The sequence below is a fragment of the Haliaeetus leucocephalus genome, unplaced genomic scaffold (genome assembly GCF_000737465.1).
Source record: "Haliaeetus leucocephalus isolate CR32 unplaced genomic scaffold, Haliaeetus_leucocephalus-4.0 Scaffold151, whole genome shotgun sequence".
Lineage (NCBI taxonomy): Eukaryota > Metazoa > Chordata > Aves > Accipitriformes > Accipitridae > Haliaeetus > Haliaeetus leucocephalus.
In genome coordinates this window covers 13,667,811-13,686,804 of record NW_010972587.1, presented here as the reverse complement: position 1 = coordinate 13,686,804, position 18,994 = coordinate 13,667,811, and the positions used below count along the sequence as shown (strand labels likewise).

The 18,994-nt window shown below is 37.1% G+C and overlaps 2 protein-coding genes across 5 annotated transcripts in view; one reads left to right on the top strand and one right to left on the bottom strand.

Annotated features, from left to right (window-relative positions):
• The window catches only part of CDK17 (cyclin-dependent kinase 17), a 92,863-nt gene extending 81,775 nt beyond the window's left edge, over positions 1-11,088 (top strand). For 2 of the 3 annotated variants that reach the window (XM_010561904.1, XM_010561907.1), the window contains 10 exons: positions 155-249; positions 1,104-1,166; positions 4,310-4,433; positions 5,225-5,345; positions 5,888-5,985; positions 6,298-6,403; positions 7,191-7,233; positions 8,431-8,521; positions 8,756-8,833; positions 9,259-11,088. In XM_010561904.1, the coding sequence (XP_010560206.1) occupies positions 155-249; positions 1,104-1,166; positions 4,310-4,433; positions 5,225-5,345; positions 5,888-5,985; positions 6,298-6,403; positions 7,191-7,233; positions 8,431-8,521; positions 8,756-8,833; positions 9,259-9,296 (857 nt within the window). In that variant the 3' untranslated portion in view covers positions 9,297-11,088. Of the gene's footprint in view, positions 1-154; positions 250-1,103; positions 1,167-4,309; positions 4,434-5,224; positions 5,346-5,887; positions 5,986-6,297; positions 6,404-7,190; positions 7,234-8,403; positions 8,522-8,755; positions 8,834-9,258 lie in introns of those variants that run through there. The other variant, XM_010561905.1, reaches the window with a different exon arrangement.
• Positions 11,089-16,752: 5,664 nt separating this feature from the next.
• Positions 16,753-18,994, bottom strand: part of ELK3 (ELK3, ETS-domain protein (SRF accessory protein 2)) — a 38,883-nt gene continuing 36,641 nt past the window's right edge. The window contains exon 5 of one of the 2 annotated variants that reach the window (XM_010561902.1): positions 16,753-18,393. In XM_010561902.1, coding sequence (XP_010560204.1) covers positions 18,295-18,393 — 99 coding nt within the window. In that variant the 3' untranslated portion in view covers positions 16,753-18,294. The remainder of the gene's footprint in view (positions 18,394-18,994) is intronic. The other variant, XM_010561903.1, reaches the window with a different exon arrangement.

Below are 18,994 nucleotides of genomic sequence, written 5' to 3'. Positions count from 1 at the left end.
ACCTATCTTATTAACTTAATCTATATGAGTATTGTGTTCTTAAAAATAGCTTTTTAATTAAAAAGTAGCTTATATGTATGAGTGTGCTAGAAATGCATGTACTGCTCCTGTGTTTTGCATTTATTTATTTTATACTTACAATTCTCTTTTGCAGTATCATTATTAAAAGATCTGAAGCATGCAAATATTGTTACATTACACGATATTGTACACACAGACAAGTCTTTGACTCTTGTTTTTGAATATCTGGTAAGTGCTTAAACAGCTAGCGAGCTTTACATTCGGTTTATTGTTTCTAAGTAACACAGACATAACAAAATTCTGTACCCTTTTTAAAAATACTGGGACTGTTACAGTTTTCTCCTGCATCTAGAATCATTCAGCTGAAAATGAGAACAGTGTATTCAGTTCTTAAATTGCTGTAAATTAGTAAATACTGTTCCAATCATTTCAGAATTTCATTAATAGCAGTTAGTGGTGATCTACCTGAGCAAACCATCTACTTGTACTGAAATCATTCACTGTAAAAAAGGATAATCACACTATTATTCAAATGATACTTTTCTGTTATGATGCAACTCTCGCAAGTTAGCTAAGGAAAAAAGCATACTTTGAAGCAAACAATACATTCCATCTTTTCGTAACAACCTTTTCAAGCAAGTGTCCACAATTGCATACATCACTTGCTTGCCTCTTCCATTGTAGACTTTTCACTTTCTCACTGAAGCTTAACCTAATTATATTTTTTGTATAATATGCTGGAATACATAAGCATAATAAGAGGGATGAAAAAAACTCTTTACTTCCAACGTAAGTGGAGACTGTAGCAATTCCATAAAATACTGTGGTGCACACAAGATGATGGAGAAGGCAGTAACAAATAATGTTGTCTGAGATGATGCAGCTTACTGGAAAACGGGTATTTATAGCCTCTGGAAAGCCTGAGATTTTTGCATGTTCAGGCTTTTAGGTTTTTTTGTTATTGAACATATTTTGCAGAAAATTCAGTTTTCTGGTGAATTATTTCCGTTCTAACAATAAATAATATTCACCTAATCTGTTCTCCTCAATTTTACTGAACAATGATGATGGTGTTTTGACAGGATAAGGATCTGAAGCAGTACATGGATGACTGTGGTAACATCATGAGCATGCACAATGTAAAGGTGAGTGTTTTCAATGACAGTGGCTGTCTTCCAGCTTTCTCTGCTCTAAGAATTTCAGAGAACTTAATGATGAGAAGCTATATGGTTTAGCACTTTTTAAAAAAAAATAAATTAAGAAATTTAGCTTCCTTTTTGACCTTTGGGCCTGGCTTTTCTACACTTGACATCAGATGGAGTCTTTCTTTTTGGTTTTGATGACTTTTAAGTATTTAAAGCACTGAAAACAGGAGATTATGTAACTTCATATGTTTTCATTCTCTGAAGTTACATATTTAAAATTTAAAACTTCCTAAAAAACCAATACATTCATAAGTCTTTTGACCTCTTCATGTCCTTCCATTATTTTATACTCATTTATTAAGTTAAGTCTGTATTTTGGTATATCCTCAAATAAAATTTATATATGCACACTGAGGAAAATGTAGCCTCAATCATGAATGTGGGTTTGGATGCCACTGCCTACCACACAAGTAAGGAATTAATAATACCTATTTAAGAATGAGTGATGCTCATCTTTCCATTAGTAATGAAATAGAAATTATTTTCTTTAAGGTTTAATTGTCTGTTGCTTTTAACTATGGCTGTGGCCAGGTCAAGTGACTGAATTTCCAAGCTGGCCTGCTGAAACTAACTCAGGTTCAAGTGTTACCTCTTGTAACAAGCAGGTTTTGACTTGGAAAACTGGAATAACTGTTTATATTCTTTAGTACTTATGGCTTTACAAACAAGATTCCAAACAGAGGACAGTAATACCTTGAAATGAGTGAAGTTGTCCAAGGAGGCTGGGTTACCAGTAGCGCCCTGCTGTGTTGCAGCCCGTGCTGGACTGTACCTTCAAAACCTCTTCATTAAGCCATATGTAATTCATATAAGGTAGATGTGTTTGACAAACTCTTCCGGAAAAAAATTAACTTTAAGCTGTGATCCTAAAGGGCAAAACAATGAGTGTGCACGAATGGTGGGAAAATTACTTTTATTCTTATACAGCAGCACATGGCGCAAATGTGGTTGACAACACAATGTACTAAATACTGTGAAGTGATGAGTTTTGTGTGCATTCCAGTAGAGCTGTCATCCTTGGTTTTGGCTTAGTTGCATGTTGAGAAATCTGTTCTTAGTTGAATTGTGTATGGGATTCAGTCTTAGATATTGGTTACTGTTTGGATAGCTTTTTCTTCTATTCTGTTGTCACGTTGCAGTAAGTATCTCTAGGGAAAGACACCTGCCCTTAACCTACTCTTTTTGTTTCCTTTGAAAGCCTACAAAGGGAAATTCTGTAATTTGTTTCTACTGCAGAGAGACAACAAAAAACATAATTATGCTTGTGTTTTTAATTAACTACAAGTTAATAAGTAGTGCTTTAAGCTTAAAAAAAAATGAAGAAAAGCTGTAAGTGGGAAACTGACTCCTGTAGTAAGTGCAGTTAGAGAACAAGCAGAATCTGCTTGTGGTAATCTCAGCTAAGCAGAGGAAGTGTTTTTCCCTGTTTGCCTATGATTTAAGCTGTGCTCTAAGAGCAGATTTATACAGTCAGTACCTTTGGCACTGGGAAGTCAGAACAGCTGCTTAACTGTGGTAGCTGTAGGTGCTTACCTTACAATAACTGGGGGAGTTGGGTCATTATTAACGTTTGAGAGACCTCACTGTCATCCGTCTCCTCACATTCCTCAGGTAAGCCTAGGTTTTTTGAGTTTTAACAAAATGAAGACGTATAATGTGAAGATGTGTGAGATGTCTGCAGGTATTACTGTTTCAAACAAAATTTCGAGCTAATACATGTCATCCTGTGGATTTCCAAAAGGATCCCTGCCAGCTGTGGTGAAGATGCACAATTTCTGTAGAATAGTCTGCTTTGCCTTCTTGACTAATCCTTGCAGTACCAGTGCACGCTAAAAATGGCTATCGATTTCCACAGCAGTCCTGTTAATATTACTTGGGACTGACTACCCCTGTAACTGTATGGACATGAGTAGATGAAACAAAACTTGTTGCTTCTCATTCTGCTCTTTGAAAAAGAAAGAAGGAAAGAAGAAACTTCATCCCAGTTCCTTTTTTTCTAGAACAGATATATCCCACGTAAGCAGACTGAGAACAGATGGATGTAAACCACGCCTGCTGTGTATTTGTCCAGTTTAGGAAAAAGAATTTGGTGGTGTCACCTGGTACAAAAATAAACTGATGTGTTAGAAAATGGTCATATAAAAACATTCTAGCATTTCTCCTCAGAAGTCCTATTACATGCTGTATTTGTCACATTGGTAAACATTGCTTTCTGTAATGCTCTACATTTTTTACTTGTACGTTTGATCACCTGTACTGACTGAGGACTGTTGTGGGGTAAATGCCAGCAACAGCTACCCAGAAGTCCCGTGTTTAAGATCAGGCCCTTTATAGATACAGAAACTGCAAAATAGTAGTTCTTAATGCAGTGATATAGTAAACTTGCTTGGCTGCCCTCTGCTAAACCTTGCTTCATCCCTTTCTACTTCTGTGTCTATATATGTGCAGCATTAATATGCATGACTGAAGTTGCTTGCTCGGCTTGCTGTTCCAAAGGACTAAAATAAACCTGTGTGTGTCAAAGTGAGGGGGTGAATATAAATGCCAGAGGCAGTTGGGCTGTTTTAGTATCCTCATTTCCCCATTTCTGCATGTTTTGTGAGCTTGTGAATCCAAGTGTATTTTTCCAATAGCACGCTAAAACGTTCTTTACATATTTTTGCACAATTGGACAGAAAGGATGCAGAGCTGCATTTTCAGAAGGGATCCTGTGGCAGAAGGGAACTTGAGGATAGTCACTTACCTTTAAAGACATTAGTGTGGGGAAGAGCACTGGTAAATGCTTACGTAAAAATAAACAGCCCTGTGGTTCTCTTCAGTTAAGCAGAACAAACTGCTCTTAAAATCTTTGTTGTAAAGTATGGCGTTAAAGGAGTGCATTAGCATAAAGGGATTTTAACTCTATAAACAATAATGAAGATGTTCAGAATGTGTTCATATGGAAAAATAACTTTTTGAGAAGTATTTTTGTCCTGCTTACAGTACAGAGACTTAACTCTGCAGTGCCCAAATGGGCTGTTACAGTCATGTAATCTGTGGATTAACATTTTTAGTCTAATTTATATAAATGTTCTCTTTTGTAGCTATTTTTATACCAGATTCTTCGTGGTTTGGCATACTGTCATAGGAGAAAGGTATTACATCGAGATTTGAAGCCACAAAATCTACTAATTAATGAGAAAGGAGAACTGAAGCTTGCAGACTTTGGTATGGCCTGAAATTATTCTGTAATAAGTATTTTCTTCACTTGGCAGGAGAGAGATATCTTTCCTCTTAAAGGAAAGATGAGAACATTGGGTGTGTAGTGAATTTGTGCATTCTCAGATGGAAAATGAGAGTCACCCTTTTACGCGATATTAGTAATCAAAGTAATAAGTGTATAGGTAATATTGTGGCTTGACTTGTGGTTTGCAACTATTCTTACAGCTTCCTTTGAATTGGACGCTTAGTCAGATCCTTGAGGTGGAGCTCAAGTTGCTTTTCCTAACGCTCCACAGTCACTCCAAAGCAGAGTAACCATGATGGGAGAGAGAAGGGGTCTGTCCATGTACTAAATTGTCAGGTGTTACTTCATCACTGATACACCAGGTTCCTTTGGGATTCCGAGTAGAGTGGGGCATTCACAGTTTCCCATTATCTTCTATCTCAGGAAGGTCCTTTGAAAGTTGTGCTACCGCTGTGTTTTCCCCTTGTGCGTGGATGAAAGTTACTCAGAAGATTGCATCTAACATGATAGACCTAAATTTTATTGAAGATACTACTGACAAACTGACAGTGTTAGGATGGAAAACCCCTGTTCATCCTACACTGATGTGGTCTGTTTCCACCGTTTCATTATTCATTTGTTGCCTTCTGCCTTTTGCAACATAATTCTCAAATGGAAATAGTGTGGAAGGGTTTTCACGGGGGGAGGAGTCATATTGATCTAATGCTTTGTTGTTTTAATGAAATTTATAGGAGTGAGTTGCACATGACTTTTTATTTCCCTTTTTATCAAGGATTGGCTAGAGCGAAGTCTGTTCCTACAAAGACCTATTCCAATGAAGTTGTCACGTTATGGTACAGACCACCTGATGTTCTCCTTGGATCTTCAGAGTATTCAACTCAAATTGACATGTGGTTTGTATAGCTTTGTCTAATTTAAATTTTTATTTTCAGTCAAGTTGAAAAAATGTCAACTCTTTATTACTATATAGTAGCATTCAAATACTCATCCTTTGAATTTTTGAAGGCTACAACTGAGTTAGATTTTTAGAGGAAGGATTAGCAGACAGGGAAGATGCTATTATTTCTCGCTGAAAATGCAGAGTACCTTTTCATTGCTTAGAGTAAGCAGTCATTAGGCCCACAGTGTTAGCGAAAAAAACCAAACGTTCTCCTAATGATGTGATAACGTGGCATTTTACTATGAATTTTAATACAGTTGATAAACTTGACATCTGAAGGAAGAGCATGTAATATAGCTATGACATAGGTTTTGTTTAGTCTTTCTTAGTTCTTTTGTTGTTACATATCTTTGAAAACTATTTTTAATAGCAGCGTGTGGCTAACAACTAATTTAAGTTTGTTTTAGTTGAAGAGAAATCACAGAAGTCTTTAAGAGCTGAAAGCTTAAATTGTTGGATTGTTTCTGATTTATCTTTTTCTCTGTTTTTATAAAGGGGCGTTGGATGCATATTTTTTGAAATGGCATCAGGAAGGCCTCTTTTTCCTGGTTCGACTGTTGAAGATGAACTGCACTTAATTTTCAGACTTCTGGGTAAATGGATACTTTTAGCAGTAATGTTAATGCTACATGTTTGTTCTTCTAAGCACTTTTTCCACAAGAACTGTAGGTCTTTATCTATAAATAATGATATTTTATATTGCATTATAATTAAGGTGAATGAGTGTACTCCTGATGATGATGAGTGATTGAGCTGAGTGCACAGCTGAGTTTGTACAACATAAGACTCATTGTTTTTTTTTTTTCTTTCTTTCCTGTTTAAATTACAGGATTAAATGCTTATTTATGTCAAAGTTGTTTCTTTACAATTTTTTAAGTTGAATTTTTTGCTTTTTTTAAATGCAGGAACCCCATGTCAAGAAACATGGCCAGGCATTTCTTCCAGTGATGAATTTAGAAACTACAACTTTCCTAAGTATAAACCACAACCCCTCATCAACCATGCACCAAGGTACTTTGTGTTTTATTGATAGAAAATATGCATCCCTGTGGCTTTGCATATTTGTAAATGTGAACATGTTTCCAACTACGATATGCTACTAAACGCTGGAAAACTACACATGAGTTGTGTTATTGTGAGCAGACAGTAATGCAAAGCATAATCGTGGTTATCGCATAATATGCAATTACTTTGTCTAGTATCATTTAAGGTACCTCAGCTCCTTAATGACCTATAGAACTTTAAACTCCGATTAATAATGCCTGCATAGTAGGAGTACTCACACAGCACTTCCTAAATAACCCAAATTCTCTTCTGTTATATAATAGGCCCATTGTTAAAATGGCAAGGTTTCCTTGAGCAGTCTCTTGAAATCATTCTGTTTATGAGGAATTTGAAGGGTCTGCACAGTTATTATAAATAAACTTTATAACAAAGACTACAACATTTTTTAATTGACTCTGAAGAAAAAGATCTAACATTGTGATTTACTAGATTGACCTGGATCATCTATTTCAGCAAAAAAACTTTTTTTTTAAAGCCTAACACTACTCATTTACTAGAAGGACACAATCTAAAGCTCAGGATTTGTCTGTCCCTGGTGTTTTCCAAATAGTCTTGTTCTGAGGTGTTGGTACTTGTATGTATATACATTAACATGCAGAAAAGCTGTTTAGGTGAAAGCGTTTCCATGTTTAATTAGGTTTGATATCATTTAGTGAAGTAAGTTTCTTTGCAGATTTGCTTTTGTAAATATAGTTCAATAACTTTTAATTTTTTAAAATATCTTTCTTTTTAGGTTAGACACAGAAGGAATTGAATTGATAGCGAAGTTCCTTCAAGTAAGATGTGTTTTGTGGCTATACTTTATAAAAGTGCAAGTTTAGAGTTTTAATATACTATTTACAAAATGTATTAGAAGCTATAGTATCTGTTAGATCTATCTCAAAGTGGAATATGCAGCTGAATCTGTAGTGGATGACAGATTTGGGAAGCGTGACAGTTTTGGGAAGCCTATGTACTGTAAGAATTTAAAACTTGATGTTTAATTTTTTTTTTTCCCCAGAAATTATTTCTTCTCTCACTACTTTTTGTAAAAATAGAATTGATTCTATGTTAGCAATTCCCTGAAAAAACTAAATCTCTTGTGAAATATGGTATTAAACCAGAACTTTTAAATACAGATATTAAATTTCTGTAACGATGAACTTGGCTTACTATTAGAGAAGCAGTTACGAAGGTGTAATATTACCCTTTGATCTTGCAAAGTGTATTCAAAAGGTAAAGTGGTATGCGGGTTTAATCTTTTAATCTATATTAAAAATGAGCCAGAAGCAAGAAGAGGGGAAGCAAGATGGAAGGCCAACTCTTAAGTCTTCGGGTAGATGCAGAAGCACTGTAACTTCAGTGTTAAAAATTCTTAGTACGTAAGGTAGAGTGCAGTATGATTTAAATTCTGCATCAGGTCTTCATCTATTTCCACATTGTGTCAGAACAGTACTTGCAGTCCTTGTTTGGACTTTGTTCTTATTTGTATACAGCTTTTTAAATGTCGGCATCTTTGTCCAAATGTGCACATATGCCAAGCAGGAGACATTTGAGCACAGATGGAAGACCATGTTGTCTGCAGTTCCATTTTATGCAAAATGCTGCAGCGTAGGCCATAGAATTAGAAAACTTTTTTGATCTCATGTAGTAGCATTTCATTGCAATTTAATACTAGAACATAACGTAGACAGAAGTCTGTCATCTAATCATTGTTACGTCTATAAATAAAGATTAAGTATATTTTTGACTTGCATCCATTTACAGCAGTTATTTTGACTATTTCAGCAATCTTGTTATATGTTGTTAATACTGATTTAGATAGCATATGTTAGATTTTCATGTGTGAGATAAAAGTAATGAAAATAAGTTTGTCCTAGTGAGTTGGTGAGAAATATTGAGCAAGTAGAACTCTATTTCTCCTTTTGATGAAATCACCTGATGCAAAGAGATTTTAATAAAAACAGCTCATTTTTATCCTTTTATGTTAATAGTATGAATCGAAGAAGAGAATTTCAGCAGAAGAGGCCATGAAACATGCATACTTCAGAAGTCTTGGAACAAGAATACACACTTTGCCTGAAAGTAAGAGGAGTAGTAAAGTAGCAGAGTATTGTTAAGATAGTACATTAAAGCTAAGCACATTGCTTAAGGAAAAACCCTCAGATCTAATCTATTAAAGAAGTCTGGTATATACTGACTTAAATATTTGGAAATAGGAAACATTTTTTTATCTAAACTGTATGATTAAGAATAGAACTTTGTTCAATAAAGCATAGTTATGTTTGGGTATGAATGAATTTCTTTGTTACATTCCAGGTGTTTCAATATTCAGTCTAAAAGAGATTCAATTGCAAAAAGACCCTGGCTTTCGAAATTCCACTTACCCAGAGACAGGTATGGAAAGCTCAGTATTTTCTCATATCTGCAAATGGAATGCTGTGCCAGAGACATTTGGAACTGAAAAATACTTTGTTAAATTGGTCTGTGTGAATGTACTGAAACAAATATCAGGAATTATTGCTCAGATTCCTGTAGAGACATAGAAGTTAAATGCACAGAAGGTAGTAAGTTTTACTAGAATGGGCAGAGGGACTATTAATACAAGAACATCATGGTGTTTCAAACCATTACTGTGTGGGTGTTGAATGGTAGCAAAGTGGAAAAAATTGCAGTAAGTGCAGTTGAAAGAAAGATGCTGATGCTGGTTTAAGCACAAAGGATATTCTCTCGAAATAGAAAGACAGAAGATACAGATAATAACTGAATATTCTGTTGTGCGAATATTTCAGTTTCTTACCATGGTCCGTGTTCTGTTGTAGGACATGGGAAGAACAGAAGGCAGAGCATGCTTTTTTAAAGTGGGTGATGCAGAGTCAAGCCCAAGCCTATCCTATCGATCAAGGACTCGGATCTGAAGGCAGTGCTCTCTGTTGGTGGACTTGGAATCACAGTTTGTCTACACTGTCCTCTTCACAGTGGAGTCTTTTTATTTCCAACCTGCAGATTATGTTTTTATATTTGTTGTCACAGTGTGACAATTTTTTGTACAGTTGGTTTTAAGGTCTCCTCTGCCACTAGAGCCAGTAGGTTACAGCTGTTGATGTAACTGTAGCTGCAATTTTTGTGCAGGACTGAGAAACACAGTGCATTATTTATTGCGGAATCATTGCTGCTAAATAACTACTGTCTGTATAGTTAACACAACAGTTCCATGCCTGAAGAAGTTGCAATGGCTTTATAATATGTGAATGCATCTGTTTCTCTTCATAAAATGTTCTACTGCTGCGGGGTTTTTTTGTATTTCTTAAACTGCAGTGTTTTCTGGAATGTAAACATAGCTTTGCTTGGCTATAGGTGAACCATCTTTAATGCTCTAAGTTCATGGCACTTAATTCCTTATTTAACATTGGAAGTATGTGTTGAAATAGTTGAAAAATTATAATGCATATTATGTTTTTGAAAAGCACATGGTGTGAAAGTTGATTCAAACAAGTGAACAGTAACTATTATTTGCTCTCGGATCCTATGTTACTTATTGATAAATCAGAGCATGGAGACGGGATGATAAATTTTGTCAGGCTTACTCCAGCATAAGATATTTGCACATTATTGTGCATATGGGGCCTGCAGAAGCAATGACTTGCGGAAGCAATGACTTTTTTTACCTTGTTTTTAACTTAGAAATACAAACAGTAAAAAGGAGATTCATAATACGTTGGACCCTGGCTTACTTTTGAAATTTAGAATTTCATTACAGAGGAACAGGACAACTAATTACAAGAACATGGGAATTATGTCACACTTTTCCCACCTTGTTGCTCTCCGATTTGTGCATTATTCACTTGAAATCAACTGGAAAGATGCAAGTTTGTACTTGATAAGAACTCACTATACTACAGAGCTTTTACAATGGGAACTTAGAGAGTTTTTCAGATCTTAGATGTTATCTGTTTACCAGAGATAGTAAACATGTTACTACTATGCTTATGCATCTCAGTGAGTATCATAAGTACACCCTTGGTGATGGTTACAGTATTTTTAAGCATTTGTGTTCACCTTTATGAACCTATTTGTTTAGTGCATCTTAAAGAGACTGTAAATCTTTATTGGTATATTTTGAAATGGTCATGTAAATCTTTGGCTGGTATATCATGAAAATAGAGTCATAGGTAACTTAATTTTTCCTGACATTCACTGTAAAACATTCAGGGGTCCTACCATTTCTGTTCAGGAAATCTTGTAGTTTATTGTTATTTAACAGTATTAAGTGAATTTTTGTATATTTCATTTTAACTTTATTTGTGAATAGTGATTGTGGCATGTTTGGGGGTGTTTTATTAATATTTCATTGATACTGGTAAATTTGAATTGGGATTTTTTTTTTTATTTTTTTTTTTTTTTATTTTCTGGAAGAGAGAAATTCACGTGTAACAGTGACTGTTGGACCACTACTGCTTTTCAGCATTTGTAAACCGGTTTTACGTTAAATCTTGTAGACCTAACAAACTGCTGTTATTTCTAACTGACCGACCTGTATTAATATTGTACTTTTGAAAGTATAAATATTATGTGGAATTCTTTGGGTTTGTTTTGAAATTTATAATAACAAAGGCCCTGTGTTGTTAAAAGTACAGACTAAGTGAACTTGCGGTTCTTGGGGCATTGTTGGAAATGTTTAGTTAGATGTGTGTGTTGTGGGAGTCATCGGTTTTAACTTTGGCCACTCGTTAGTTCATGCAACGCGGGAGTAGTGGCAGTGAAAAGTAATGTGACTCGGCCACGACGGAGGCCGTTCAGGATCTAATCGTAAACGTGGTCCACAGTCTAATTATTGGCAAGCAAGTCCTGCGTGTCACACGGTATCAGAAGTCTTGCCTAGGTCTAGGAGCGTAATAATGTCTCTTGGATATGTGCGTGGGTCTCCCACTGATAGCAGCAGGAGCGTTGTGTGTGTGTCAGAGGCAGATTTGGCACTGATGGAAAAACCTTTGTCCTGAAATAGTTGTTATATATTTTTTTATAGTTGCTATGGATCTGATCTAGATTTTATACTGATTAACTTTGTAGGAAAACATTGTAGACGTGATGGTGTTGAAGAAAGAAGTATCAGAAAAGCATCTCCTTTTTTTACAAAAGTAGTGAAGATATAGAGTAAATGTTCACTGTGGATAAACGTGGGATTTAGCATTTCTAGAACAGTAATACTTTATAGGTCATAAAAGAACAAGTAATAATGTGACACTAATGAGTAAAGGACTTAAAGGTTTAACTGGTAAAATGAAGTGCATTAACAAATTTATAAAAGGGATCAGCTGCAGCTAACAAAAGGAGGTTTCCATTTTAAGTAGGAATTCAGCTTTTTTGTTACAGATGAAAAGATCTTCCATAAAATTAAAGCGCTCTGTTTATAAAGAGATTTTTCTAAGGACCTGCAAGTGAATCGGTTTGCTTCATTAGGAGGTAGCTTTAAAGAATGTTTTTCTTAAGAAACTTGGCATCTGTGGTCGAGCTGGTTTCTTTCTTTCTTTTAATTGTCTGTAATTGAAATTCCCGCATCAGCAGAGACAGTTCTGTGGCAGCTGCCTGCTTGGGGCAGTAGACAGCGAGTCTGAAGTCGCTGGGCATTTCTCTGACATTTTTTTTTGTGCAGTTCAGTGTTCTGCCTCCTCTCTGACAGCATCAGGTCCCTGAGAACCGTAGGCAGTGTCGGCCTTTTGGGGAGAAGACCTCAACCGTGATGAAAAATAAGCAGATAGTCACTAAAAATGGATGACTTTGACGATTCGGTACGAGAGCCTTTGCTTGAAGATGAACGATCGGTTAACGAGAAATGGCCTGCAAGTTGTTGCTGATGAAGTAATTCTTTTTAGAAGATCCCCGGCGTATCCCATCGACCCCGGGGTAGGAACGCCAAGGTGCGTGTATAGGCGCGTGTCGGAGCGAGGTGGGCTTGAAGACAGGGAAGAGGCAGGTGGGGGTGAGGTTGTGTTGCACACGCAGGTGAAGGACGAAGGGGAGCGCGGGCGGGTGGGGGACGGCGATTTACGGGACAGGACGGACGGGGAGAGCGAAGGGGAGACCGGCTGCTCGGCAATGCTCTAGCAGAACCTGCATCTCAACACAGCTCTGTTATTTTTGTGCTGCTTTACCACAGCGTTGAGTAGCCAGAGTGTATCCCTGAATTGGGCAATAAGAGTTAAAATAAACAATTATTAAAGAATCTACATACTTTGTATTTGTAAATCATTTGAAAAAGTGCAAGGTAGCATTCTCTGGGCCGCTTGCTTGTTGTTTGCACACGAGTTTTTCAATGTAATAAAGGTATGTTGTTTCTGTTTTGCGATGTGAAGATGGAATTAAGGTTAAGAATACATTCAGTTATTGAGGACGAAATACGTGAAGAGGTATGTTGTAAATATCCCCAAGCCAAGTACCATAAACCCAGGAAATACATGGAATTAAGGTCAGGGTTGAAAGAAATCCAAACAAATTACGGCATGGAAATGCACAGCTATAGCACATAGTGACACGGAATAAAAATTAGAATTTACCTTGTCTGTGACTGTGTGGTCACAGGTATGTGATTGTTTTGTCTAACGGACAGAGTTGAAATAATTTGTGCACCTTGTTAGCACGTTTCAATACCTTTTTTCCCCTTAGTAAAGTTTGGCTTTGAAACAAAAGCAACATTTCTATGAAATCTCTTAATTTGGGGGGGAACTTGAATGCTTACTTTTTACAGATTATTTTTATTTTTTCATTTCGGAGACTGGGCTGTTAGAGCTTTAGTGCTACTGTTTGGCCTATGTGTGGGTCAGCAACATCCATGTATCTCGCCAACATCCACGTCAGACCAATTTAAGAGATTGACAAGATAACAAGTATGAATTATAGAACATAAAGGGAGTACTGTACAAGTGTTTAGCCAATTGGTACATTGTAAAGTAAGCTCTGGCTGTACAGGTAGGACGATTCTGAAAAGTATAAAAGCCAAGTGGATACCTGGGCTTTGTAATTTCATCCCATACAGCCTTTTCATCTGTGGAGTTTAGCTGCACAGAAATCACACTCTTGTTCTAGGCCCTGTGTTGTCAGAATTGGGATTAGAATTTGGCTATTCTAGATTTTTTTTTTTAATCTTTTTATATGTGATTTTCACTGGGCTGTACTGTGCCTCTCTTTAACTGAAAGAAAAGATTAATGTCAGTGGAAAAACGTGTACATGACAATTTTCCATTATTTTCACGTTTTCTAAAATCCCATAACTCACATAAGTTCTGTAATATTTGAGCCAACTTAAACTGTGAATGCACGCATATGCACATACTTACTGTTGTAAATAACTGCTTAATTTATTGTCCTGGCTGCATCCTCCAAAATCACTTAAGAAGCAGGCCTGCCTGAGCAGATTGCTTTTATGGTCCTCCTAATGAAATACGAGTGTTGTTCAGCTCAGATGCCATGCCATACCTTGAAACACATTTTTCCCCGGAGAGTTACAAAGTTCCTTCATTCGCTGCAGCGCGATCTTCTTGCGGATGGAATTACCATCGCTGCGGATTGCAGACCAGGGAGAATTCCTGGTCCCTGTCCCCTCTCCAACGTGCTCTTGCAGAGCAGCTCCCTCCAGGCCCCCCGCAGCAGCGTTGGCATCGCCTGCTCCTCCTCTTTCACACCCTGAGCTTGTTTCTTCAAAGATGTTTCTTTCCCCTCTTCCCGTCCTTCTCCTTAATTTGCAGGAGGCAGCCGCTGGCCTGGAGCCATGTTAGGAATAATTAAGGTTACGTTTATCCATTCGCACTTCTTGCAGAGTGAACGTGAACTGATGGGAATCTTTCAAGAAAAAAACCCCAACATATCCTACCATCCTCTCTTCTAGGATGCCTTTCTACAAATACCTCACCCACCCACCCGAGGCAGGCCATGATGCTGATTGCTCCAGAGTCCTTGCTTGAGGTTCATTCTCCCTTTTTCATTGAAATAAATTTATACTCCTCCTCACTAATGCTGTCAATCTCTCTGCCCTCAAGAAATAGGTTTGTACTCCATGTAGGCAGAGCACTCACATATTAATTGGTAAAAGCAGTTACAGTTTGGGGCCAAAAGGGATTTCAAAAGTTGTAGTTTTCTGACGACTTCGTAGAGGTATTCTTAAATCTGAGTGACCTGCGTTTGTTTATCCTACAGCATATAGGGACCGTCACAAGAAGGGAACAGCGATGTCCTTATGTAAAAGACTACCTGTACTTACCGTGCCTTTTCTAAATTCATTTGGTGCTCATGATGGCTTCTGAAGATGCTTCCTGTAGGCACAAGACCATACAGCCTCTTGCTGTAGAGAGACTTGTTCTGTTAAAATTAAACGCTCTAGTCTGTTTTCAGGGCCCATCTCCCCTTTAAACAGTCATCTTGTTGACAGTTCGTTACTTCTTTGGTAGGTATTTCCAGGCTGGCAAGTGCCTGTCTGATGAGACAAGTTTTATTCAGACAGAACAAATTGTTCTTTGTTGACGTCATGGACGCGTGTCAAATCTTTCTTTTTATGTAGCTTGTTATCACCCATCACTCTTTTCCCCACCTTGATAGTTTTCTTTAGAACTGAAGCCACTTAACCTGTGCCAGGGCAGATGTGTCCAGTCTCTTGGCAAAGCTACCCAGTAGTTGTGGCCCTACTGGTGGATACTTACTTTTCTGAAAAAACAATGTAAAGGTAAGCCAACAATAGCCTGATCATGCACCCAGCCTATATAATATTGAAAACTTTTTGTGTATTGCTGAAGCGTGAATAAAGCGTCAATCTATCCAAAAAACCCCTCAAGTATGATCAAATCGCAATTACTACCAAGAATATTGAAGAGAGAGTTAACTCCTGTTTTGTTCCCCAGGATTGTTGGCTTGGAGTGTTCCATGCCAGAAATATTGACGCTTTCACAGTATTCATTTTAAAAACATTTATTTGATTTTTTCTCTACAGCTAAAAAGATATCTGTTAATAAAATTCAATAGAAAATTACCAACAGAATGTTTTCTTTGAAGCATAAGGCATAACAGTCTAGTGTTTTAGGTTAAGTGTTGGACTTGAGAGGCTGGACTTTATTTGTATAAATGCTTCCCAGTAGGAAGAATTTTTGTTCCACAGTACTGACGACTTTGGAAGGCAGATTTCATTTTGACAAACTTTTTTTTTTTTTTTTGATTGAAAAGTCAACTAGCAAAAGAAGATGTGTTGTGTTGTGATTTTTTTTATTCTCTCAGAGATGAGAAGATACCACTACTGTACTGTTTCTGGGTGTGTTAAGTTTTATTGGATTCTCTCAGATCCTTTAGAGTAATTTGTTGAGAGAGTTTTTTGGTTTGTTTTTTTTTTTTTTGTCCCAGAATTGCTATTTTCTGCTATCTTTAAAAGAAAAACAAAGTCACTCAAGGGGCAGGAGAGTGGGAGGGGAGGCGTGGGTGTGTGTGCTGAGGTGTGGTGAGCCTTTTGAAAAGAAAAAAATCTGCCTTATTAATAGTAAGACCGTGGAAGAAACAAAATCATGAGCATCTGGATGCTTTTCCTTTTAAGAATCTCTTCTCCGTCACACACTCCCACCTCTCGTGTTCATCTGTTTTTTTTTGCAGTGTGGTATTCAATACTTATTAAGTTGAAGACCAAATTTTCTTGAGTATCTCTCTTGACTTTTTAAACTCCTAGTGAGAGATACTACATCTCTATGCCTTGTTCTCCCATTAGCTATACTGGAGTGTACAAGGCGAGACTACGGAAGTAGGCATTCATGCTTTTTTAAAAAAGAGACGAGAGTTGCCTCTAGAGTACGAATAATTGCCTCTCTGTAACATGGTTACTGAAAAATGTTCCATGTACCTGGGAGGAATCCCTTGAAAGTGAAATGTTTGATCTGCAAGCCCTTGTGATTTATCTCCACAAGGCTAGTCCATCCCAGCAGTTACATGCTGCCTTCCAACCTATTCTGATTTTACTTCATGTAAAGTTTCCCTGCACTCATAAATTTTGCGTAGGTCCATCTTCTGGTTTTGACTCCGTGGGGTGGTATCTCTTGTTGCTCTTAAGACGCTGAATCAAGCAAATGACTTCCCATACGTTTCATTCTCTTTCCTTACATCTTGCATCTAATTGCTCTGTTTATCAGCACTGGTACTTCATAGAGATACGGCAGCTTTTTATCCTGTTAATTACTGCGAGTGAAACCGAGGAGTCATTTTTGGTTGTGCAACTCAGGAGCCTGAGGAAAATTCCTGCTGTCTTTTGTCAGATTACCTCTGCCCCAAAAATGGCTTTTCAACATCAGAACTGCATTAATAAAATGTTTATTTAGCACCTTTCAGGTTGAAGGATCCAAAAGCACTTTACAATTAACTACACACATCATCACTGAAATGCATCCAAGCAGAAAATCAGCAGACAACTCACTGCATAAATTTCAAAAAGAACAGACTTTTGGCCAGCCGCTTGGCCAGAAAGGAAAGTAGAAGCTTTTAATGACCTGTAGCCAACAGGATTCTGATTTTGGTTTGGTTTTTGAAGGTCTCATCTGAAAAACCTACATGGTAAAGCTGCATTCGCTGCATTCAACCCACTTTAGCCGCCTCAGAAAACTGAAGATTTGCATCGGCCTTGCCAAGATTAGAATCTGTGGTGCCAGGGAGTCTAGCCTAATCCTAACCTGACATTTAGATGACTAAGCCATCACCTCAAGGTAGAGGACATACCCAGTAAATTCAAGTTGCAAGTATATAGTAACACAGTGCTGTTTTTTAATCCAGAATTCAGATGTTTATACATAAACATCCCACATGTACAGTATGCCTCTTCACAAGCACCAGGCATTAATTTACAGTCCTGTAACTTTTCCAGCTTTGGGGGAAGGGGAAATGCGACCTTCTGAGCTTTAGTAGCTACAATAATCTTTCTAGGGAAATAGTAGAAGGCACTTGGCACGACTGAACAAAGCACCTGGAAATTCTCTTATCGGGAATGATCCTCATTCCCTGGGAGGACAGAGATTACCTGCAGTCTTTCCAGCTGTACTGTTGACAGTTCGTAAGAAATATACGCCAAATAAATTCTGAGCAAGGTCTCCTTTTCTACAGAAGTATCCTCAAATGCTGGAAATCTCACGACTATACACAGCCCCGTTCCTCCCTGTTGCAAGTCAACAGAAGAACTTGGGCATAAATGTGTAAATGTGGCTTTGTTACTCCTAAATGCATCTCCTGACTGTAATGTTGATTACGTTTTTCACTTCAGCAAAGAAAAATTATAAGGCTATTTTTATACAATTTGAAAGCACTTAATACAAAGTTACATGAATACATTGCATCATATGGCCTATCCGTGGAGAAAATACTGAAATACTACCATAGGGCTGTTCAATACTAGTTTTTTCTTTCAACTTTTTATCTTAATACTAGAAAATATATAAATCATTTACATGACATTATGCAAAAGAAGGCACAGCCGGTTATAGTTTACACAAGCACAATGCATAATATGCAGGAAAAGGGATTAAAAAGAAGCTTCACATCCTTATTAGATACATTGTTGCAAACCATTAAGAAAAGTACTTCATCAACAACAGAAGTGTTCAACACTTGAGAGCTATGATATAAAAAAAATTATAATTCATTTAATGCAAAACAGATTTATATATACTTTTATATATAAACACTGTTTAAAAATGCTAACATAATAAAAGTAGATTATCCATGTAATGAAAAGTGCAAACCAAAGTAATAGAGGGTTTCACAATGTCCTTCTCATGACACAGGAAAAACTAGCCCATAGGAATGAAGTGTTAAATCCACCAATAAGTCCTTGGCGTGATGAGGCGTCATCAGGATTTCTGAGCATTTGGAGAAAGCAGTACTGGAGAAGAGGCTCCGTCCAGACTGGGGAGTGGCACTGGTATGTGACCATTTAGCAAAGTTGGAAACTGTAAGAGGCCAAAAGGTAAAAATTACTCTTTATCTCAAAGCATTCAGCCCAGAAGCACATGCATTTAGCATTAGCAAATGACTCCAGATGTTTCCAAGACTTGTCATTTCTGTACAGTAAGATACATACCAAGTGCCTGCCTCAGCCATTAGGAATGTAAAATAGAGGATGAAACCTGAATACCTTGTAAATGTATGGGGATGTATAAATCTATTATTGGCTATATTTTAGACAAAAGTTCACATAACAATACATTTATCATCACCCTGGGAAAGCGAATGCTGTAGAGAAATCTTTGCCATCCATTCTGCTTCCAGAATGTTTTTCAGTCTACAAAATGCTAATTAAAATACATCCTTTTTGTCTGCCCTTCATAAAAGCTAAGCAGGAAAGAGCTTTGCAAAAGTGAAAATCGAGATGTAGTTTTAGGGCAGAAAAAGTACAATTGTGAATACAAAACATGGAGAAAATTACTCTCGAGTAATTACAGTTTCTCTCTGTATTGACTAACAACCCATAAACTAGCTACACCGGATCATTCAGTATGTGAAGCAGAATACATTGTCATTTAGTATTAACCTCCTCCTTCTGAAATACTG